The sequence below is a fragment of the Myxocyprinus asiaticus genome, chromosome 4 (assembly GCF_019703515.2).
Source record: "Myxocyprinus asiaticus isolate MX2 ecotype Aquarium Trade chromosome 4, UBuf_Myxa_2, whole genome shotgun sequence".
Lineage (NCBI taxonomy): Eukaryota > Metazoa > Chordata > Actinopteri > Cypriniformes > Catostomidae > Myxocyprinus > Myxocyprinus asiaticus.
In genome coordinates this window covers 60,822,725-60,847,914 of record NC_059347.1, presented here as the reverse complement: position 1 = coordinate 60,847,914, position 25,190 = coordinate 60,822,725, and the positions used below count along the sequence as shown (strand labels likewise).

General features: G+C 39.5%; 1 protein-coding gene across 4 annotated transcripts; it reads left to right on the top strand.

Moving 5' to 3' along the window:
• Positions 1-642: 642 nt before the first annotated feature.
• On the top strand, positions 643-23,365 carry LOC127440011 (cip1-interacting zinc finger protein-like). Of its 4 annotated transcripts, none has more exons than XM_051696376.1 (17): positions 643-747; positions 4,749-4,785; positions 4,893-5,127; positions 7,455-7,579; positions 7,793-7,959; positions 8,126-8,195; positions 8,445-8,535; positions 8,637-8,701; positions 10,798-10,874; positions 12,493-12,690; positions 12,827-12,957; positions 13,221-13,314; positions 13,575-13,688; positions 13,880-13,993; positions 18,015-18,093; positions 18,919-19,040; positions 19,310-23,365. In XM_051696376.1, exons 3-17 carry the CDS (start codon positions 4,961-4,963, stop codon positions 19,742-19,744), a joined length of 2,049 nt encoding a protein of 682 aa, XP_051552336.1. In that variant the 5' UTR covers positions 643-747; positions 4,749-4,785; positions 4,893-4,960; the 3' UTR covers positions 19,745-23,365. The 4 variants fall into 4 exon arrangements, with proteins under 4 accessions (XP_051552336.1, XP_051552337.1, XP_051552334.1 ...); XM_051696377.1 differs by having other exon boundaries at positions 8,442-8,535; positions 12,496-12,690; XM_051696374.1 differs by having other exon boundaries at positions 8,442-8,535.
• Positions 23,366-25,190: the final 1,825 nt, after the last annotated feature.

The following is a 25,190-nucleotide window of genomic DNA, read 5'->3' as shown; positions in this document are numbered from 1 at the left end:
GTGTTGGGCGTGGTTGGAGGCACTTATCATTCTCAAAATGTGGCCCCCTCTGAAATTCCAAATGCCCCCCACGTATTTATTTCATCCTGGCACCGACTCTGGTCCTGCCCCAAAATCACACCATTGGTTAAATCAATGTTGTGTTGTGTCGGGCTGGAGGGGTCGCTGAAAACAAACAGAGGAATGTTTAAAGTGCCACAGAAACACAGTGTTTGAAATGTTTGAAATGTGGCATTGTGAACCAGTCTTTATGTGCATGCTTCACAACATTTCAGCTTTGTAGACATTCAGTATACAGTAGACACAACACAACAACAAATAAATTAAAACTGATACTTTAAGTTTTAAGGAAGAGATGCAAGTGGAATATTTTGCACTATATTTAGACCACAGCACCACTTGAAATACTGGTACACAATGTAGCCAACATAATATACACATAAATACACAATATTCAGGGTGTGAAAAAAGCTAAATAAAAATAGAATAAAATATAAACAGCGGTTTACTTTATAGCCCTTATGCTTACAAGCATGTTATGCCTGTTACATGTGCGTAAAGATGGTTTAGTGTTCATAGTGCACAGATTGTGCAGTTGCTCCTCCAGCGCTGTAGGTGTCGCTCTAAGACACTCTGACGTCACCGCCGCGGTGAGAAGTGTTAGCACAAACACACACATACACACAAGCTAATGGGACTGTCGATCATTTCACCTCTTGTAAACTCATTATCCTGACTGCAGAGATCGTAAGTAGAGTTTATTCCACACAGAAATCCACAACAGAATGTAAAATCTGAATATAACGAGAGAAGCTCGCGTGAGTTGTCGTGCATTATGACAGCTAGCAATTAGCACATAGCTCACAGATAGGGATTATGGCGGTGTCTTAAAATCTAGTGTGCTGCCTACCTAGACAGCATTTCTGCGAATTAAAGGCACTCGCAGTAGCATTTGATACTCAAAACTGTCTCTGTTTCGCTCCATTGAGCCCAGAAATGCTTCTGCACGTGCCTAGTGTGCACTAAAGATGCTGCCGTACGTGCCTAGTGTGCACTAGAGATGCTGCCGTACGTGCCTAGTGTGCACTAGAGATGCTGCCGTACGTGCCTAGTGTGCACTAGAGATGCTGCCGTACGTGCCTAGTGTGCACTAGAGATGCTGTCGTACGTGCCTAGTGTGCACTAGAGATGCTGCCGTATGTGCCTAGTGTGCACTAGAGATGCTGCTGTACGTGCCTAGTGTGCACTAGAGATGCTGCCGTATGTGCCTAGTGTGCACTAGAAATGCTGCTGTACGTGCCTAGTGTGCGCTAGAAATGCTGCTGCACGGGCCTAGTGTGCGCTGGAAATGCTGCTGCACGTGCCTAGTGTGCGCTAGAAATGCTGCTGCACATGCCTAGTGTGCACTAGAAATGCTGCTGCTCGTGCCTAGTGTGCACTAGAAATGCTGCTGCACGTGCCTAGTGTGCACTAGAAATGCTGCTGCTTCTCGTGCCTAATGTGCACTAGAAATGCTGCTGCACGTGCCTAGTGTGCACTAGAAATGCTGCTGCACGTGCCTAGTATGCACTAGATGCTGCTGCTTGTGCCTAGTGTGCACTAGAAATACTGCTGTAAGTGCCTAGTGTGCACTAGAAATACTGCTGTAAGTGCCTAGTGTGCACTAGTAATGCTGCTGCACGTGCCTAGTGTGCACTAGTAATGCTTCTGCACGTGCCTAGTGTGCACTAGAAATGCTGCTGCACGTGCCTAGTGTGCACTAGAAATGCTGCTGCACGTGCCTAGTATACACTAGATGCTGCTGCTCATGCCTAGTGTGCACTAGAAATACTGCTGTAAGTGCCTAGTGTGCACTAGAAATGCTGCTGTATGTGCCTAGTGTACACTTGAAATGCTGCTGCACGTGCCTAGTATGCACTAGATGCTGCTGCTCGTGCCTAGTGTGCACTAGAAGTACTGCTGTAAGTGCCTAGTGTGCACTAGAAATGCTGCTGTAAGTGCCTAGTGTGCACTAGAAATGCTGCTGCACGTGCCTAGTGTGCACTAGAAATGCTGCTGCACGTGCTGTGAGCACACGGCGCCCTCTAACGGTGCACACTGAGCAGAGCAACAAAATGAAATGATAATGCTGTTTGTCAAAATGATCGCTTTGCTTCCTAAATGTTGGCTATAAATGCAGTACATTTGAAACACGTCACAGAACAAAGCGATAATTAACAATCTATCTGAATCATCATGGTAAAAGGCGATGTGGATGATTCTCCCATTTATAGTCTACCCATTATATGATTTGATATGAAGCACCCATAACTGTCATGTGTTTATTATAAAGTGTTAGAAAACACATTTATATCTGTTGACATTTCAGAAAATGTAGCTCAGTGCTTCATGACTTACACAGAACATAGTTCTTGTTTGATTAAGCCGGTGTAAACATGCATGATGGACGAAGTCTACCTACAATCACACTGTACAATCGTACTGGAAATATTACCAGCTTTTATATCGGTCTCAGTGTTACGTTGGAGCGCGCAGTCGTGCATATTTCCACACATGTTCAGCTTATCAGATTGAGGGCGGCATCAGGCCAAGTGCTGTGAACATTTGTTTTTCTCTTTTATATTCAGCCATTAGTGGATTGACAGTGTATCCAACCACAGCGTCTGCTAATATTTTATGCAAAACCTCGATTCCACGATTTAAAAAAAAATAAGTGTCAAAAACGTAAATTCGAATTAATCAAGAAAATCGAAAAAAATCTCTAGTTAAATTAGTTTAGTTGGCCTAAAGCCTATGTGTACTCTGCAGAGTGGATCTGTTATGCTGCTCAGTTATTCAAAAATGCATAAAAAATGTAATTCACACAAAAATGTTTGACTACAACTCTACTATGATGAACACGTTTTCGATTACTGAGTTTAAAGTCATTTTGATATTTTTTGCGTGGCTGAAGCCTGAAAGTAAAAATGTCTTGTGGTGTAACTGTCCGAAGACATAAAAAAAAAAAAAAAAGCTGTGAAATAGTTTTTATTTAAAAAATGAATATTTGAAAAACTTTTATTTTAAATAAAGTCAGGTGGTTTAACCAACATGCAGGACGCCATTCTGTTCTAATGTGACAAGAAACACACAGAACAGAGAGGATGCCTTTAAATCCTCATGGATGTGTGTGATGAAGATTAAAAAAAAAATACCAGATATTTTGACGTTTTTATGAAAACTATTTTATTTTATTTTTCAGGTCAAATGGAGTAACCCTGAGAAACCTTTTGATATTTGTGACTCAAAATCGAAATCCTAGAAAACCTTTAAAAATGTTTACTTTAATATTTAAATAGCTTTTACTTCATGGTTACACCACATGACATTTTTAAAGTAATTTTTGCATAAAATGCTATAAATGTTTTAAAACAAATTCCTCATGATAGTCTCAGTAGGGCTGAACGATTTGGACAAATTGCAATTATTTTGAAAAATATTGCGATTTGAACTGCGATATGATAAACATAAAAAACTTTTAAGTGATTGCTTTTAACCAAAATTAAACCATGTTTTGCCCATACTCTAGTGTCGACGGGAAATACTGTTCTAGAAAGGGTATTCGCACTTGAGTCCTCTTAAAAAGAATCAAAATAAATAAATCAATAAGACAGAGGACAAATCACATTGCATCTATTCACTGTGTACATATTGTTGTCCAATTTGTGAATGTGTCGGCTCACTTTTCATCATTATTTTTTGAAACCCAGTAAACTTGAATATTATTAAAAAAATAATTAAAAAAATAATAATAATACTTAATAGTGATTTCTTAAATTATTCAATAGTAAATTCTTTAATAATTTCTTAACTTGCTCGTGGCAGTGCTTTGCAGTTCGTTTAAACCCTCAAGCTTTTATTTTGGCGGAAGCTTTTATTTTGGCAGAAAACTGAATGAATTGATGTTTCTGTTGTATGTAGTTGAGTTGACGACAGCCTTTTAGTTTTAATGCAATGAAATGCTCTCATCCCCGCATTAAACATAATGTGCTCAGCGCACGTTAGCACACCGAACCAAACTCGGAGCACATCTGTCACTCAGGGCACCAGATAGAAATAATTTGTGTGTATTGAACACAGAACCGCTGACAACACGTGTAATACACTGACCCCGTTTACATGCATTTAAAGGGATAGTTCACTCAAAAAAAAAAATTCTCTCATCATTTACTCACACTCGTGCCCTTCCAGATGTGTATGACTCAAATGGAGATTTTTAGAAGAATATTTCAGCTCTGTAGGTCCATACAATGCAATTGAATGGTGACCAACATTTTGAAGCTCCAAAAAGCACATAAAGGCAGCATAAAATTAATCCATATGACTCCAGTGGTTTAATCCATGTCTTCAGAAGCGATATAATAGGTGTGGGTGAGAAACATCAATATTTAAGTAATTTGTACTATAAATCTCCACTTTCACTTTCACATTCTTCTTTTGTTTTTGGTGATTTGCATTCTTCGTGCATATCGCCACCTACTGGGCAGGGAGGAGAGTTTGAAGTAGCTACACCTATCAAATCGCTTCAGAAGACATGGATTAAACCACTGGAGTCATATGGATTAATTTTATGCGGACTTTATGTGCTTTTTGGGGCTTCGTTCTTTCGTTTAATCGTTCAGCCCTAAGTTTCCTTTTTTTCATATAACAAAAGCTAATGGAGACAGAGACTAAACATTCTGGCTAACTTCTTCTTTTGTGCTCCACAGAAGAAAGTAAGTCCTACAGGTTTGACACGGCATGAGGGTGAGTAAATAATGACAGAATTTTTATGTTGCTAAAAGCTATCCGTTAAATAACAGGGCTGATATGGGGTGATTCTGGGTAACCCATCTCTCTCTATTTCTGTTCAGTATCTCAGGCTGTAGTGTGGTGAATCTTTAAGACAACAGCGGCGGTTGATTGACAGTCAGACATCAGGATGTTTAACCCTCATCAGCACCAGCAGCAGCAGCAGCAGCAGTTTCATCAGCACCTGCGACAGCTGCAGCAGCTGTTTCAGCAGCAGACACCTCCTCCACCTCCACCCCCTCCACCACCACAACCTCCACCCACTCATCACATCACACATCACCATCAGACTGCACGGTGAGATGTTATGATGGTGTTTTCAATCTGGATTGTACGGGACAGTCTGTTCACTGAACATCTGATACGTACTGTATTACACACAACGCTTCCTCGATTCAATAAGCACTAATCTGATTGGCTGTGCTGATGCAATCTCCGTGAGTAAAAGCACAGGAAAGAATCAGGCTGCCTGGAAACGGTTGATACAAATTAAGTTGGATTTTAGGGCTGCATTAAATCAGAATTGTTGAAAGTGTCCTTTGATATTGTAACTATGGTTATTTGTGATTTAAAATAAATATGGTGTAGGGGTGGGTAAAAATATAGATTTTCTGATGCATCACGATCTTCATTTGAACAATCTCGATATCAATTCTTAAATCCCAATATGGATCTTTTACTGTAGGCGCAACCCTCTACTACAATGAGAGGAAATCACTCGCATCAGCAACCAATTTCAGGCTGTGCGACTAATATGTAAATATTTGGCATCTGGCTGGTAAATGTTCAGACTTCACTCAGCAGTGATTGTGTTGTATAATGGTGGCATATACAGCAGCGAGATCCTTTCACTGCGTGTTGAGAGTAAAAGTTGTTCTGTGTAATGTGTGTCTAAAGACGAGATCTACGCGACCCATTTGTCTCTGAATACTGTCTCTTTTAATATCCTTTCTGTTCTTTACAGTCAGTTGTTGATCAAAAACAACAAAAAAGAAATATTTACATCTTATCACGCATAGCACGAATGAGATAAAGCCATTTGAGTCCTCTCTCGTTAATATGCGCTCATTTACTGATGCTCTTTAAAAAACTGCCGGTTCTCTTAAAGAGACAGTACTGGTTTTTAGCACGTGTTCAACAAATCAATGTAAAAACCTTTAACATGTACAAGCTATGCATTTTACAGTAAACATGTAAAAAAATACACAATATAATATCATATTTATTTATTTATTAAATACATGGATTTATTCTTTTTTTAAAAGCTAAAATGTGACCAAAATTATAAAAAAAACCCAGAATAAAATATAATTAGTAAAATGTATATTTTCGTGATGTACATGGTTAGAAGGTCCCCTGTATAATTAAAGGGATAGTTCATTTACTCACCCTCATGATATCTCAGGTTTTATGACTTTCTTCAGTAGAAAACATTTGAGTAAAAATAGAAAAATATCTCAGCTCAGAAGGTCCTTATAATGCAAGTGGATGGTGATCAGACTTTTGAAGCTCCAAAAATCACAGACAGTCAGCATAAACGTCATCTATACGACTCCAGCGGTTAAATTAATGTCTTCTAAAGCAACACGATTGCTTTTGGTGTGAAACTGATCAATATTTACGTAATTTTTAACTATAATTCAACGCTTCCGGTAAGCTTCACAAGAGGGTGGAGATCATGCGGTGTGACATATTACCGTTGCCATGATACGGACATAATCTCACGTTCTCCCCTCAGTTGAGACATCCAGGATGAGCACACAAATGCACCATTGTGAGTAAAGAAACAGATGAATACAGATCTAAACCAAAACCAACGAAGCTTTTTTTTTTTTTTCCTTTTTCTCCCAATTTGGAATGCCCAATTCCCAATGTGCTTTTAAGTCCTCGTGGTGGCGTAGTGATTCGCTTCAATCCGGGTGGTGGAGAACGAATCCCAGTTGCCTCCGCGTCTGAGACCGCCAACCCGCGCATCTTATCACGTGGCTTGTTGAGCGCGTTGCCACGGAGACATAGCGCGTGTGGAGGCTTCACGCCATTCACCGCGGCAACCACGCTCAACTCACCACATGCCCCACCAAGAACGAACCACATTATATCGACCACGAGGAGGTTACCCCATGTGACTCTACCCTCTCTAGCAACCGGGCCAATTTGGTTGCTTATTAGACCTGGCTGGAGTCACTCAGCACGCCCTGGGATTCAAACTAGCGAGCTAGCGAACTCCAGGGGTGGTAGCCAGCGTATTTTTACCACTGAGCTACCCATGCCCCTCCTCCTACTCACTTGTAAACAGCGCTGCTCTTCCGGGTGTGATGCACTTGCCTCAATTATCACGTGTCTCATGTGCTAACGTGATTACGTCATATCCACATACCGCTAGAGTAAAAATAAAAAAGTACTTAAATATGGATCTTTTTTGCACCAAAAGTGATCATATAGCTTTAGAAGACATTAATGTAACAGCTGGAGTGATGCATATAAACAAACATGTAACTAAATGTGTAATAAATGTGTAAATATGTAAAGGGGCAATCATACAGTATGATATATTTGAACCTAAACAAACACTGTAAATATTGAAAAATGTAAGTAATAGGCTGCCACCAATTTTTGTGTTTCAGGCCTATAGCTGTGCCCGCCCCTGCACCCCCTCCTGCCCGCATGGTAAACCTCTGCTCAGCCACTCAATCCATCATGGCACCCAATCCCATGCTGCAGGGGGCGTTGCTTATGCAACAGATGCAGGGTAAGCAAAGTCACATGTGTTTATCTTGTCATATTTAATATGGCATGCACTGCATTGTTATTAAACACCAAAACACAGTTGAGCTGAACATGCTCTTTCGTCCGATTCACTCGTTCTGTCCCTTAACAATTTGTCCTGTAACCGTCATGGTGAATTATAGTGATTTACTTGTATGAAATGGTGATGTTCAGTAGCTCAAATCTCTCTCTGCAGCTAGCAGCATGCGAGGGTTTGCTATGGGCGGACAGCAGTTCCCTCAGTTCTTCACTCCAGGATCCAGAACGTCTCTCCTCGGGCCTGTTCCAATGGGAGTGGCCATCAAAACTCCACACATGGGATTCCCGCGACATTTCACCCCACACCAACGCTACTACAGCAATGTATGTCTGTGTGTTTACCCTTCTAAGAGTGATATTACTGTCGTAGTGAGTCAGTGATAAACCTTAGTATTAAACTTCGCATCAGATTTGGTTCTTGGCCCATATATGCCTTTAATTTCATAAAGTTTTGGTGAAATTCAATGGCCTGCTAACTCAATTTGTGCAGGACTTTCAGTCGCATCAGCCAGACAGGAAAAGGGAAAACGAGCAGAAATCAGAAGTGAGCAGAAGCAGAGGTACGTTCTAATGAAGCTTCACTAAAGCCTAGAAACGAGAAACTGTGAGTCTTAACATGCTCATAGGGTAACAACCTTTTGTCTTGTAACGTGCGCTTGGCCTAATGGGGGATGAAACATCTCAACTCATCACGAGCTCTCTGTTTTCTGTCACATCAGTTGTGCATCAACCAAATGGCTTTGAGTTTTAATACCTTCATGTACAGAAATCATGTAATGAGTGTCTGAATTCTTCTTGTATCTTAGCAGCAGATGAAGCTGCAGGTGTTGCAGATCCAGGCTGTCAATCATCTTCAGAGCCGCTCGATGAATCAACAGCTAAAAAACACAAAACAGACGGGTACGAGTCTGTGACATCACACCTGAGTGCCGCTTATATCATGAAAGGACTGATGATTTCACAGATTATGGATTTATAATGTGTTTACTGTCTCTCCGCAGGTCAGAGGAGCTTGTGGAGACCGAATCGACTCAAATCAGTGAATCTAAGAGTCCAGATCCTGCAGGTACAGAACATTTGAACCGTTGAGTCTATGTAGTCAATGTCATTAACATGTTACATGAAATGCATGAAATGAAATGCAAGTAATGTTCTGGGTTCAATACAAGTGAAGCTCAATCGACAGAATTTGTGGCATAATGTTGATTACCTCAAAAATCTATTTCGACTCGTCCCTTGTTTTCTTTCTTTCTTTTTTTTATTTTCTCTTTTTCTCCCCAATTTGTGTAGTCGAAAATGACTCTTATGAACCGATTCTTTTCAGTGAATCATGAGAGACGGCACATCCACTGTAGTCGAAAATGACTCTTATGAACCGATTCTTTTCAGTGAATCATGAGAGACGGCACATCCACTGTAGTCGAAAATGACTCTTATGAACCAATTCTTTTCAGTGAATCAATAGACAGCACATCCAGTGTAGTCGAAAATGACTCTTAGGAACCGATTCTTTTCAGTGAATCAATAGAGACGGCACATCCACTGTAGTCGAAAATGACTCTTAGGAACCGATTCTTTTCAGTGAATCATGAGAGACGGCACATCCAGTGTAGTAAAAAATGACTCTTATGAACCGATTCTTTTCAGTGAATCAATAGACAGCACATCCAGTGTAGTTGAAAATGACTCTTAGGAACCGATTCCTTTCAGTGAATCAATAGACAGCACATCCAGTGTAGTCGAAAATGACTCTTAGGAACCGATTCTTTTCAGTCAATCAATAGACAGCACATCCAGTGTAGTCGAAAATGACTCGTAGGAACCGATTCTTTTCAGTGAATCAATAGACGGCACATCCAGTGTAGTCGAAAATGACTCTTAGGAACCGATTCTTTTCAGTGAATCAATAGAGACGGCACATCCAGTGTAGTCGAAAATGACTCTTATGAACCGATTCTTTTCAGTGAATCAAACAGACTGACTAATTTTCCTTATGCCAAACTGTATTTAAAGATACATATTTGCAACAAGATGTTTTTTGTAATAAATATTAATTATAAAAAAACATTGAAACATCACATTTCTCAGCGTATAATCAGAGTTTTGGCAAGTAGCATGTAAACAGGATTGAAGAGGTTTGCCCAAATCATGTAAACATCTTAATCTAATTATTCCTTGTACTCTGATTATTGCATTAATTCCAATAATAATTTATTGTAATAATCAGAGTATTGGTGTACATGTAAATGTAGTGTAACGTGGATAGAATGAGGTGCACATTTATTGCCACTTGGTGGCGATTTTGTGTTACCGTGATAAAGACGATGATCCAAAGTGTTGTCAAATTCATACCGGTTTATCATGTCTACCGGTATATCGCCCACCCCTAAATGAAGTTACATTAATGGATATAGCTTTACAATGATAAGGTTAGTAAGCACTAAAATCATGTTAACACATAATGTTTATGTTTTGTGGCTATACTTATGAAACTGTGAGTATTTGAATGTTTATTGACTTCTGTAATAATGTTATGCCACAAATGCTGTCAACTGAGCAACCCGGAATATTTCTTTAACACTTGACATGTTACAGTGACACTCAAAGTTCAAATAACTTCACAGGGTTTCATCAGGGAATTTTTAAATTGTGTGTCAACTTTATGGAAATATCTGTACATGAACATTTATTTTTGTTGTAATGCTCTGCACTAAAATATTTAATTGGCTCAGTATTGCTTTTATGTAGAACTTGTGTAGAGTAAAACTTGCTTGCAAGCCAAAGTGATTTACACAATTTGTGTGCAAATCGTTCTTTTGAGTCAGACCTTTTCAATGAATATGTCAAACCGTTCAAAAAATTGCTTACAGTAGTGTTTTGTAAATCAAACTGAATCAAATTGATTGGCATAATGTTGATTACCACAAAAATCAATCTCAACTCGTCCCTCCTTTAAAAATAAAAGCAAAATTGGAGGTTCCAGTGAGGCATTTACAATGGAAGTCAATGGGGCCAATTTTTAGAGGGTTTAAAGATAGAAATGTGAAGCTTATAATTTTATAAAAGCACTTACATTAATTCTTCTGTTAAAACTTGTGTATTGTAAACCATCATTTTTAGTCATTTTAGGGTTTGATGACATTGCATTGCATCACTTTTCAGAGTGTGCACTGCAGGAAGCAGGAAGTGTGGACGGGCCAGTGGCCACTGAGGCAAATGAACAAAGTCGAGTGGCGAAGGTTGGTGCCATTGCCACTACATAAAAAATGTTTCTATAAATTGGAATCATTTTCTTTGTGAAACATATCATATAGAATTGGGGGGGGGGGGTCTTTCTCCCCTTTTCTCCCCAATTTGGAATGCCCAATTCCCAATGCGCTTTAAGTCCTCATGGTGGCGTAATGACTCGCCTCAAACCGGATGGCGGAGGACAAATCTCAGTTGCCTCCGCGTCTGAGAACGTCAATCCGCGCATCTTATCACGTGGCTTGTTGAGCGCGTTACCGCGGAGACATAGCGCGTGTGGAGGCTTCACACTATTCTCTGCGGCATCCATGCACAACTCGCCACGCGCCCCACCGAGAGCGAGAACCACATTATAGCGACCACGAGGAGGTTACCCCATGTGACTCTACCCTCCCTAGCAACCGGGCCAATTTGGTTGCTTAGGAGACCTGGCTGGAGTCACTCAGCACACCCTGAATTTGAACTCACGACTCCAGGGGTGATAGTCAGCGTCTTTACTCGCTGAGCTACTCAGGCCCCCCCGCCTGACGTGATAATTGTCTAATTGCGGTTATTTGATCTAACCGTGGTTATTTTTTTGCACTTCAAATTCCAATCACATTTTAATGCCCAAATAAAGAAATTTTAAGCAAAGCACCACGGACGTCAACCAAAGCAGTGACTTGGAGCACATTGGGAATTGGGCATTCCAAATTGGGGAGAAAAAAGGGGAATGCAGGCAGGGCATCCCCGCCTTTCTGGATCTGGGAGGGGACAAGGGGAGGAAAACACAACAACAAAAATCGCGGTACTTGTACACTGTAACGGTGATGATACCAATCTAAAACACACAATACTAATATTTAAAAAGAGAGGGAAAGGCCAACACGGAGCGACAGCAGGAGAGAGAGAGGAGAGAGAGAAAAAAAAATGTACTCGCCGGTTTCCTGATATGCCATTGCTTGGTCCTCAGCCGCTCCTCCACCCTCTAGTGGATGACAGCCACGCCTTCCCGGGCGGATCGGAGGCAGTCCTCTGGCCCCTGGCAGACGGAACGCCCTGCCACATTTTCGGTGGACGGTAGGGGTCTCCCCTACAGGTGGTCGGCCAGGAGCCCCTCCCCGCTCGCGGTTGGCGGTCCTCTCTTGACCCTGCTGCGTTTTAGCAGCCGGTAGAGGTCTCCTCCGCCCCTGGAAGTGGCCCTGACCACTCTAGGCGGTCGGCTAGGAGCCCCTCCTCCCCACGCGGTCGGCGGCTGTTCCTCCGCGGCCGCGGCTGCTCCGATTTCGGTGGACGGTTATGGCGGGGACTCTACTACGGCGCATCCCTCCTCCTCCCTGGATTTCGGCAGCAATGTAACAAAGTTCTGTTTAAAGGAGGAGGCGAGAACTGGCTTAACAATATAAATAATATTTAATGGTTAACTTAAACAAAAAAACAAACACATACAGGGCAGCTGCCTGTTGTTCTCTCTCTCTCTCTAACTGCTGCCTCCGGTCGCATTTATCCCTCTCGGGCTTGATCAGCCTGATTAGGGGCCGGGTGTGCAGCATCACGGCCCGGCCCCGCCCTCTGCCCTGCCACACCCTGCTTTAGCAGGATCAAATAATTGCATCTTTGTTTTTACGTTAGCAGGTTGAAAGTACAGATGAGCATGAGAACAGTGATGTCACTGATGACATCACAGACTCTGATACAGTCACTGAAATGAAGGAGACCACAGCCACTCCCCTCACTGCCAGGGTTCAGGAGGAGGTTAAAGATGGCGGAGGAGAGACCGCCAGCAAGTTCATCTGCTACATTTGCAACATTACATGCCATAACCAGCAAGTATGTTCCTCAAATGCTGCTTGAGCTCATGTTTTCTGTCAGCAGCAAAAAACAGATCAGGAACAAAGCTTTTTTTCCAGTCATTAACCCTCATTTGATCAAAGGGTCCATATTATCAATGTTCTTGTGTGTGCAGAATTTCCAGAGCCATATGAATGGACTGACGCACCAGCAGAAGATGATGGAGATCCAGCACATGAGTAACGCATGTCTCGTCACGCTGCTGCCACGCGTACAAGAGTCTCTGCAAGGGGCTCGTAAGGAGGGGTGAGAGTTTCTGAGATGAGCCGGGACCTCATTTCACCCTCTGTTCCTAATCAGTTTTAACTAGTTATGCCCACACCTCTTTAGTATTCCTCAACCTTTCTCTTCTGAATAGTGTCATTCAACATACCACAAAAGCTGTCGATTGAGCTTAACTTATATTCAACTCGGAATGTTCCTTTAAGGCTTAAACATGTGCAGCTCTGCAGTACCTCACTATTGAGTGCTATTGATTAACTGTGTCAACACTGTCCATGATCCTCCAGAGAGAAGAGACCAGGCTTACAGAGATGGTGCTCCACCTGCCAAACTCACTTCACCTCCAACGTCATGGACCATCGCCGAACCAAGGAGCACAAGGTGAACAACACATTAGTTTCACCCTCATGCCATTCCAAACCTGTATGACTTTCTTTCTTCTGTGGAACACAAAAGGAGATGTCTAGCCAAATGTTCATGCTGCTCTTTTCCACACAGTGAAAGCATACTGTGACCAGGGGCTGTCATGCTGCAAAAAGGACTAAAAATGCCAAAAAAGCACCATAAAAGTAGTTCATATGACTCATGCGCTGTATTCCAAACTCAAACATAAGTATGTTCTCTCTCCTGTGTTTGTACAGCGCTGTTGTCGCTCATCCAGCACCAGCTGTACTGTCTGTAAGCAAGAATTCAGGAGGCCCAGAGAGTTTGTGGAGCACATGCAGTCGACGGAGCATAAGCAAAGAGTCAAGCAGGTAAACTCTGACATTTATTCAGATATAAGGAGCACATATGTGTACGACTGCTACTAACGATGATGCTTGTTCATGTCATGGAGTTCATTATTTTAAAAAATATCTTGTACTGCTTTTTTAAGCTGTCTCAAGATTCATGTCAAGAAGTTAGGGCGGGACATATGAATTTTCTTTTATTTGTTACGTTTCAGCTGTGGAAGGAGTCGGGAAAAGATGGAGTGGAGGAGCTGAACTCCGAGTCGTTTTTGGACGATGAGGACAGTGATGTCACCGATGACGAGAGAGAGGACGAGGAAAACGGGAAGGTGAAAGCTGCTCATCTCTTCTGTTGCTGATAATAAATACACACCTTTGCATTGCTCTCTATTAGGGGTGTAACGGTTCTCATAAAAACATACATTTCGTCACCCACAGTTGCACCGTGGTACATCTCAAGTCTAACGACGCATCTGGAGCGTACGGTTCGGTGAGGGCAGTTACAGCCTCCACTAGTGTACCCGTATGGCTCTGAAGATGCACTGAAAACCCTATTAAGTTGACTTTACTCAACTGATTGAGTAAACTCATTCTCTTAATTGAATTAAGTAATGGCATCTCAAAAACTTGTGTAATTAAGTTTGCTTAATTTGGTGTTCATATAGAATGAACTTAACTTTTTAAGTAAAGATAACTAGATGCAAGTAGACTTAACTCAGATTTGCTATTTAAATGTTGTTGTTTCTACTTAATAATTTCAGATAATACAATAACAGGTCAAATAAAGAAGAGTATAACCGATTCTAGGTCAATCATTGAATAAACTTAATCCTCCACTGAAATGAATATAAAATTTCCAAAATCTTAAAAACCCTATCAAACGCCTTCTCTGTGTCAAGTGAATCAATCGGGGTCTGATCATTCGCTACATAATATTTATAAAACGTCTAATATTATCAGAAGAACTATGACCATGAATAAACCCCTCTTGATCTATATTTACAAGAGATGTATTTACGTTGCTTAATCGATTAGCCAGAATTTTTGACAATATTTTTACATCTAACTGGATCAGGGAAATTGGACGATAACTTTTACACTCATTTGGGTCTTTGTCTTTTTTAAGAATCAGACTGATCAGGGCTTGCGTCATGGTTGGCGGTAGTTAACCTTTCTTTAATGACTCTGTAAACTTCTAACATAAGTGGACATAAAATAAAAAGAATACTGCGGCAAAACCATCTAGCCCTGGTGCCTTACCTGTTGCCAAGGCTTTAATTACCTCAACAAGATCCTCCAAAGTAATATCTGAGTCAATTCGTCAATTTAGGAAGTTCTAATGGCTCTACGAAGTAGCTAATATCCTTATCGGTAGACGAGGACGTGCAGCTACAAAGATAGAAATAGAAATCTTTAAAGGCCTTATTAATATTTGTGGCAGAATTAAATATATTGCCTCCAGAAGACTTCACAGAAGGAATGGTGGAAAAAAACATTCTCTGTTTTATGTACCTGGCAAGAAGTTCCCTGCCTTGTCTCCTGACTCAAAGTATGTCTGCCTTGCCCTGAATAAGCAAAACTCCACCTTCTGTGACAAAATAGTATTATACCTTTGTTTTAGCTGAGTCAACTCTCTAAGACCATTGGAAGACATTCGGCACTTCAGCTCTGTTTCAGCTGTTTCAGCATACTTCTCCAATACCATGAATTCCTGTGCTTTGATCTTTTTAATGAATGAGGCATACTGTATGCTCCGCCCCTTAAGAACTGCCTTAAGAGCCTTTCATGCCACGCCCACAGAGGACCAGTTGGTTTCTATATAAACATTAACTTCTGTCTTTAACATTTGTTGAAATGCTGGATCCTGTAGAAGGGATGTATTAAAGCGCCATCTATATAATTTTCTTTTCTCTATATGTGGCAACATCTCTAAACACACCAAAACATGATCTGAAACTAAAATGTTCCCAATTGAGCAATCGGTGGCAGATGGAAAAATCTATTCTAGAGTAAATCTTATGAACTGATGAAAAAATGTGCAGTCCCTCCCAGATGTATTCAGAAGTTTCCAAATATCTGAAAGACCAAGATTTTTACACATCCTCTGAAGTGTCAACATTGCTCTAAAGGGTTTACACACTTTTGCATCACTATGATCAAGGACCGGATCCATTAAAAGATTAAAGTCTCCACCAAAACTTTATCATGGAGGATCCCAGCTGCTTGTAGCTTTCCCTCAAGATCTATAAAAAAGTTCTGATCATCAGCGTTGGGTGCATAGATATTAACCAAAATAAGATTTTGCCCCTGTATTTCAGCCAAAACAATAATGACTCTTCCTAAATTATCTTTAATCTGTTTGAGACATTTAAATTGTAAATGCTTACTTATCAATGTGATGACTCCCCTGCTCTTACTCGAACCAGCACTACAAAATACATGCCCACCCCATGCCCTACCAAGTTTTTCAGCTTCCTGTGCAGAAAGGTGCGTTTCTTGAAGGAACACTGTATCAAATTTTATATGCTTAAGAAAAGATATTACCTTCCTTCTTTTTATAGGGTGCCCCAGCCCATTAACATTCCACGTGGAGAGAAACATTTAATCTACAGCTCTTTTCCGGCTGCTTCCAGAGATTCGATTTGCTTTTTAGCCTCATCTATTCTTGTGATCAGGGTGGAAAGTTTCACCTCCATAGATGTGATCGCTCGACATATTTCCGCGAGGCCCTCCATGTCGTCGATTTTCGTTAGCACTGCATAAATGTTGGCAATATCTTTACCTACATCCTGAGGCACGCTGTCATTCCTAACCGGGCCCCCGCCATCTTGCTCTTGCACTTGTAGCAAAGTATAGCGGAGAGGCTGCTTCCACTTGCATAGTGTCACGTGATTCCCCACGCCTACACACTCTTTATTCTATGATGTAAACCCAATTTCGCGCTGTTCCAAATGCTGAATAGTCTAGTGGTTAACACGTTCAACCAACTATTTAAAGTATTTCACATTTGAGTACGAGTCCCATATTGACTTTGTGCAAGTTATCACCATAATGTTGCGTTTACAAATGTTTATTGTCTGTATAAGCATAAATATTTTTTAATTTTGTTTATACAAAACAAAGTGTTGTTTAAGAATGAAAAAACGGGCCTGGGTAGCTCAGCGAGTATTGACGCTGACTACCACCCCTAGAGTCGCGAGTTCGAATTCAGGGCGTGCTGAGTGACTCCAGCCAGGTCTCCTAAGCAACCAAATTGGCCCGGTTGCTAGGGAGGGTAGAGTCACATGGGGTAACCTCCTCATGGTCGCTATAATGTGGTTCTCGCTCTCGGTGGGGTACGTGGTGAGTTGTGCGTGGATGCCGCGGAGAATAGCGTGAAGCCTCCACACGCGCTACGTCTCCACGGTAACGTGCTCAACAAGTCACGTGATAAGATGCTCAGATTGACTGTCTCAGACGCGGATGCAACTGAGGTTCGTCCTCCACCACCCGGATTGAGGCGAGTCACTATGCCACCACGAGGACTTAGAGCGCATTGGGAACTGGGCATTCCAAATTGGGGAGAAAAAAAAAAAGAATGAAAAAATAAGTATGGTTTAATTTTTTAAATAATTTAAAAACGGTAATATTAAAAAGTCCAACCTATATATGAAGGTCTACATACAGTATGTCTGGCCCACTAACATTGTTTATAAATCTCTCATATTGCATATATTTTCACAAGATATTGCATAACTACTTTTTTAGTAATTAATATAGGTTTTGTACTCCTTTTTTTAAAATTATATATATATTTTTTTATTGAAAGACGGATTAATTGAACTGAGCTTGTACCAGGCCAGTGGAGGGCACTCACTGTGGAAAACCAAAAAAATCTATAAAAATTACACAATAAATTAATAACCACTTTCTTACAAAACTCTTTACAAAACCCTTCATCTGGTGAATAAATAGATTAACTAATAGACCATTGCAATGGAAGTCTCTGTCATTTTAAAATAAGAGTCCCTTGTGTGTTTTGGGCTTGTTTATAGTTAAAATTCCCACATTATGCACCAAATCTTAATATACATTTTTTTGGGGTAATAATTTAGTTTTTGGTTGAACAATAAACTTTATCTGGGATTTTATTCATTTTGGACTCTTGGAGCCCTTTATGTCTGTGCCCGTCATAGTATTGAAAGACTAAAAATTATTTAAGACTCCATAAATCGACTTTAAAAACTATCGGCCGATTAATCGTCACCGTGATACAAACCGAACCGTTAGACATTTGAACCTTTAGACCCCTGTGTAAACACATTGCTATAATGATAAAGGTTGATGGTGACACTCGTGTGGCTCTTTCAGGAGGGTTTGTCTGCACAGATGGAGGTCACACTGGAAGATCTGACTGAAGACGAGGAGTTTGACGCGGATACAGTGTATGGTGGGTAATGATTACAGTTGTTTTTTTCTTGAATGATTGAGTATGTAAACTATTATTGCATAATGGTTTAGTTTAGTTTTCATTAATGGGATGGTATTTACTCACCCTCATGCCATCCCAGATGTGTATGACTTTCTTTCTTCAGCAGAACACAAATGAAGATTTTTAGAAGAATATCTCAGCTCTGTAGGTCCATACAATGCAAGTGAATGGTGACCAGAACTTTGAAGCTCCAAAAAGCACATAAAGGAAACAAACATAATCAAGACTTCAGTGGTTAAATCCATGTCCTATGATAGGTGTGGGTGAAAAACAGATCAATATTTAAGTCCTTTTTGCTATAAATTCTCCTCCCTGCTCTGTCAGTCTCCACTTTAACTTTCACATTCTTCTTCTTGTGTTTTTGGTGATTCACATTCTTCATGCATATCGCCCCCTACTGGGCAGGGAGAAGAATTTATATAGAAAATGGACTTAAATATTGATCTGTTTCTCACCTACACCTATCATATCACTTCAGAAGACATGGATTATACCACTGGAGTTGTATGGAATACTTATATGCTGCCTTTATGTGCTTTTTGGAGCTTCAAAGTTCTGGTCACCATTCACTTGCACTGTATGGATTTACAGAGCAGAACTTTTCTTCTAAATATCTTCACTTGTGTTCTGCAGAAGAAAGAAAGTCATACAAATCTAGGATGGCATGAGGGTGAGTAAATGATGAGAGAATTTTCATTTTGGGTGAACTATCCCTTTTAGTTAGACATTTTAATAAATAACAAACAAACAGCCAATCATTGATTATTAATTAATATCTTCCAGGATCTAGTTTTGTGGTTCCTGTCGCTGGGTTTCTCTGTCGACTGTGCAATCATTTCTATCACTTTGAGTCGTCGGCTCGACATGCACACTGCAAAACACTCAAACACTTTCACAATCTGAAGGTACGTTGAAGCTTTGAGATGTTCAGTCTGTGTCGACAGAAACGCACATGTCCATTTGCATCATAAACATTAAGAATCTTTTTGTTTTGGAATAACGTGGACTGATTAATCATTTGCAGTTAGACTGAAAAATGTGTATTATGAATCTCATGTAGCTGTTTTTGAATATGCTTTAAAATATTTCAAAATTTCAGTTACCCATAATAACCCAAAAAATGCAGCAGTTAATATGTTTATCATGTTGTTCATGTGTCATTATGGTTGCACAGAGTTATAAAGCCTTAAAGACACGTGAAGATGCCGGTTCAACTTCAGCAGGATCAACAGACCATCACAGTCCAGACAAAACCAGCACCAGAGAACCTCGGTTTACCTCACCGGAGTCTCTCAACCCAAAACCAGCCCTCCAAACACCTCAGTCAAGCAGCCGTAGCTCACCTCCTGTCCTCAGTATCTGCAGACTGAGCACGAACGACCCGGAAACAGTCCGGTCACCAAACCAGCAGCCAGAACAGGACGAAGATCTCGCGGGTGTGGCACGCTCTACTCCTCCCAGCCAGTCAGGACTGGACGCAGAGGACGAATCGATCACAGGAGAGCCTGAGGAGGAGGTGGTCGGTTGCAGCATCTCCGAGGTGCGGGCCGTCAGGGGTCGCGGGCGGACTCCTGCTAAGAGACGAGGACGTGGAGGGAGACGACGCTGAGACTTGACGTCATGAAGAAGACGAGAAGTCTAGAGCTGCTATCAATCCTGAGAGACCCTCACAGGACCCTAGTGAAAACACTCCTCCGTAGACAACAGTTTGTGCCACAATTTTAAGCCTGTAACCCTGTGTGTGTGAAGAACCTCTGAGTGCAGATGAAGGGAGTGATGACGGTTTGTTAACTGGGAAGTGTTCTACTTTCTCGATAGTGAATCTCGTGCCACAAAACGGCATGTTCATAGTTCTCGCCAAAATCAAAAGAGAAAACTACGAAATTATATTTTTCATTAAGAAAATAATTTTTATGGATCATTTACATTTTTGGGGCATTATTTTCATGACAATTAAACATGTTCTCACCCAATTCTCACCACGTTTTGTCAATAAAATGTCATTAATTTCACTGCAATGCAAAAGAATCGAATTCTTATCATTTTAACTTGATATTAGTTTATATTAGTGTAATGTGAAGAAAAAAAAACATTCTCATATCTGCAACATGAGAAATGTGATTTTCATTAGCGTGATGTGAAAAAAGTGTGTAGGTATACAACATGGTAATATTTGTTGTACTGAACTGATTTTAATAACAAAACAAAAAAAAAAAGAATCTGTGTATCGTTTATTACAATAATGCAAAACAGATTTTTTTGCATTACGGTATTGAGAATTTAGGGGGAAAATGTGCTTAGCTGTCATTAAAAAAGTAATGTCACAATGCAAAAAAATGCATTTATTTATGCACATTTTTTTTGCATTTTTTGTTTGGAGTTTAAAAAAAATTGCATTTTAAGATTTTTTACATTGTGATGTTATTTGAATGACTATTAATGATGTTTCCACCACGTAACGTGAATAAAATGTCATAATAATAATAATCCTCATTAATGTAACGCAAAGGAATCTCATTCTCATTTTTGTAATGTGAAAATTTAATTATTTAAATTGTGAAGGACAAATAAGTATGCATTATGGTAATATTTGATGTACTAAATTTATGTTGATTTTAAAATTATTTGTACTGACAGGATGATTTTAATTACTGTTACATTAATGCAAAACAAATTGCATTACAGTAATGAGAATTTGGTGTAAAAATGTGCTTAATTGCATTGAAAATAGTGTCACAACGCAAAAAGTCCTAAAGGTTTTTAAAATAGGATTCGTCGTCTTCATGCATAATGTCATTCTTGTTTTCTTTTGCTATTGATTTTGGAGTAAAACATGACCTGGACATGCTACTCGTGAGATTCGCCGTCACGGAAAAAGAGAAGAAAATGAAGCCTATTTTAGGACCATTATGGTTTTTTGCATTGCGACATTACTTTCACTACAGTTTAACATGTTCTCGCCCAGTGGCAGATTTAGACATGGGCGACATGGGCAGTTGGGCATCTTGCGGGGAGGGGGGGGGGTCTGTGTGGGTGCCTTGTTAATGACTTGTATAAATGTTAATGGTCCAGAAATAGGCACACTAATCTTATTTAATCAAAATATAATTTCAGTATTTTTTTCTTTTCATTTTGGGGTGAAATGTGATTTGTGAATATGAGACTCACAGAAGAGTAACGTTGGACCTGCAGGTTTGTAGTGAATGTAGCAGCTCACTTCTGAATCGCTCCGTAACCGGATGTGAAAATGCGGTTGTAGTTTTGAAATCCGTGTCACACGACTCTCAAGAAACCTCTGCTGTTAAGAGATGTCAAATCTTTTTAAATGTAGAGAGATGAATGCGTCACGTTTATGATGAAGACACTCAAAAATTAACTGTCATGCCAACGCTCAATCCATGACGTTTTCCCTGAATTATCTTAATGTTATTTTGTTACTTCACTAAGGTGCATATGATGTGAGTTATTCTAAACGTCTTTCAGTGGAGTTCTGTCGGATAACAGTAAAGGTTTGGGATGGAAAAGCATCATTAAACCAGCACTAACCGTGTTTTGTAGCTGTTGTCCCAGTGAGCGGGGTTTATGGCGTTCTGACCGTTTTCAGATGGCATCTCATTTATACCTCTGGGTCAGCTATAGTGAGTTATGTTATTATTCAGTTGTGTTTTCTTCTTCGCTTGTTTTTAGGGTTTAGAGAGACCTCCATCCTCCTGTTTGTACCAAAACCCACCAATCGCATACAGTTTGTATGGCATATAACACGCAAATAAATCCTCAAAAAAACACACATGTTGGTTTAAAGGCTTAATTCGCACAAAAATAAAAGTTCTGTCCTAATGTTGTTCCAAACCCGTATTTCTTAGGTGATTATTACGGCTGCGTCCAGAGAAGCATGAGCATTCTTCCGAAATTCTCCTCGTGTTTCATGGAAGAAGAAAACATGACATGTTCATGGAATTATTCCTTTAATACCGCTGATATATTCTGAATGTTCCTCACAGATCTTTTATTTTGAGGAAGAGTTGATGGGTGTGTTTTTAGATTATGTTAGCTGTTCTAGTGAACAGTTCATTTCGGTGAAACGCGCTTGATTTTGGTTAATATCGTAAAAGCTGTAAAGAACATGTGCAGGTCATACGGTATTTCACCACAAAATCAAAAGACATATTTTGCATGAAGACAATAAGTCTATATGTGGGACCATTTCAACGTTTTACAATGTGACATTGTTTTCATGGGAATTAAGTACATTATTTTAAAGCGGGAAAAAAATACTGTTATGAGCAAATAATAATGATCAAGTATGAATCATGAATATTTGTTATTCTGCTTTTAATGCTGATTTTATCACAAATGATATATAAAAATGCATTTAATAAAATATTACTGTAATATACTTTAACTGTAATATTGCAGTAATGAGAATAAGAATTGCAAACGTTACAACCATGTGAATTAGAGGAAATTGCCATGAAAATAATGTCACAATGCACAAGTTCTTAATGATCCTTAATAGGACTTTTTTTTTTTTAATGCAAAATATAATTATTAGGTTTTTTTTTTTTACTTTTAGATTTTATGGTGAAATATGGACATGTTCTTTTGACATTCACCTGTTTGCACTGATGTGAGATTCCTCTTTGGAATCAGTCATATTGATTGTTTATTTCATTAAGTTGCTTGGATTGCTCAAGATAGATAGATAGAAAGTGTCACCTCTTTTAAATTTGAGCGTTTTATTCAGGCGTCCATGAGAGGATCGTTGAATATAATGGCATTAGTTGTGTGAGAGTTGAATATTGTTTTTTTTTTTATTTAAAAATGTATTATTTTGTCGCCACGGCACCTCAAAAACTGTACACTGGAAAAACTCTGTCATCTGAAATCTGCTGATACAAAAGCACTGAATGACTCGACTTAATGCAAAACAGAATTTCATAGTTTTGTGTTTTGATTTTGGGCTGAAATATGACCCAAAGTGCAGCACATATTTCATGATATAGTCTGATCATATTCAAAGTTGATTTCCTCTAATGATACTTCGTTTGAGGTGTACATTTGTTTGTCAAAATAATTTGTTATCGCCTGAGTGGTGTTGTAAATTTGCTTTATTAATCATGTGGAAGTGCAGTGCTCCTTATTAAACATTTACTACTTGTTTGTCTGAACTAGAATGTATTAGGATCTTTAAAGGGACAGTTCACCCAAAAATGAAATTCCTCTCATCATTTACTCACCATCATGCCATCCCAGATGTGTTTGACTTACTTTCTATTTCAGCTCTGTAGGTCCATACAATGCAAGTGAATGGTGACCAGAACTTTGAAGCTCCACAAATCACATAAAGGCAGCATAAAAGTAGGCTACTCCAAGCGACTCCAGTGGTTTAATCCATGTCTTCTGAAGTGATATGTTAGGTGTGGGTGAGAAACAGATCAATAAGTCCTTTTTTTACTATAAATTCTCCTCCCTGCCATGTAGGTTGTGATATGCATGAAAAATGTGAAAGTGAAAGTGGAGATTTATAGGAAAAAAAGACTTAAATATTGGTCTGTTTCTCACCCACACCTATCATATCACTTCAGAAGACATGGATTAAACCATTGGAGTCATATGGATTACTTTTATGCTGCCTTTATGTGCTTTTTGAAGCTTCAAAGTTCTGGTCACCATTCACTTGCATTGTATGGACCTACAGAGCTGAAATATTCTTCTAAAAATCTTCATTTGTGTTCTGCAGAAGAACGTAAGTCATACACATCTGGGATGGCATGAGGGTGAATAAATGATGAGAGGAATTTCATTTTTGAGTGAACTATTTCTTTAATGTATGGCCTCTTAATGGAAATTTCCCAGTGAGTGATTCAGTAGGAATAATGTAGCTGTTGCAAAGATGAGAATATTGTCACAATGATAACAGATTCCAGCCACACACATTTACACCTTTAATGAAGCTTAAGTAAAAAAAAATGTTCAGTCATGGAATAATGTGTAATATTGTAATTCCTGTGTTTTGTTGAGCACTGACAGAGGAATGACTGCAGGACACTTTTAAGGCAAGCTGAACGCACTATGACTCAAACCCGCGGCCACATGACGACATTTTATTCAACAACCGGCAAACTGAACCGAACAAGTGTTTTATAGCAGCGTGTATTTTCCATTTTCTAATGTTAGTTTTCTGTGTTTGGCTTGTTTTAATTTCTATTAAAATATTTGAAGATTACAAGGGCTTTTTCATTATTAAACAGTGTTACATCTGGTCAAGAATGGCTGCATATTCTGATAAAAAAACAAATCAAAATTCAGTTCTCTTAAAGGCACGACCCGGCACGTATATCTATCACAAATGGATCTACAAAATGCCCAGATAGTGTCAACATTTGCAAGACCATTAGAAATTAATAGAGTATATTTATAGTGTGTGTGTGTGTGTGTGTGTGTGTGTATATATATATATATATATATATCTCAGAGATGATGCAACAAATATAGAACAGGATTCATTTTATGAGACGTAATTGGATGTCAAACACAAATTGAGCTACACATAACACATAAGCTACACACATGTATTTTCTCCTTTTGAGTCTAAATAGACACTTAATTTCAGTACTACGCCCAAATGACAAGTCAAATCATGCTGTTCATGTGTTAAACTTGCTATAGTTTTCTTCCATGTTGCTGCTTCGTCAAATGTTAATCAAGTCAATCACTGAAACATCAGCGCCACCTTGAGTAAGAAATAGCATGTGTAATATGTACAGAAGAAGTTAGAAGTTTACATACACTTGGGTTGGTGTCATTAAGACTCATTTTTTAACCACTCCACAGATTTAATATGAGCAAACTATAGTTTTGGCAAGTCGTTTAGGACATCTACTTTGTGCAATTTTCCAACAATTGTTTACAGACAGATTGTTTCACTTTTAATTGACTATATCACAATTCCAGTGGGTCAGAAGTTTACATACACTAAGTTAACTGTGCCTTTAAGCAGCTTGGAAAATTCCAGAAAATTATGTCAAGCCTTTAGACAATTAGCCAATTATCTT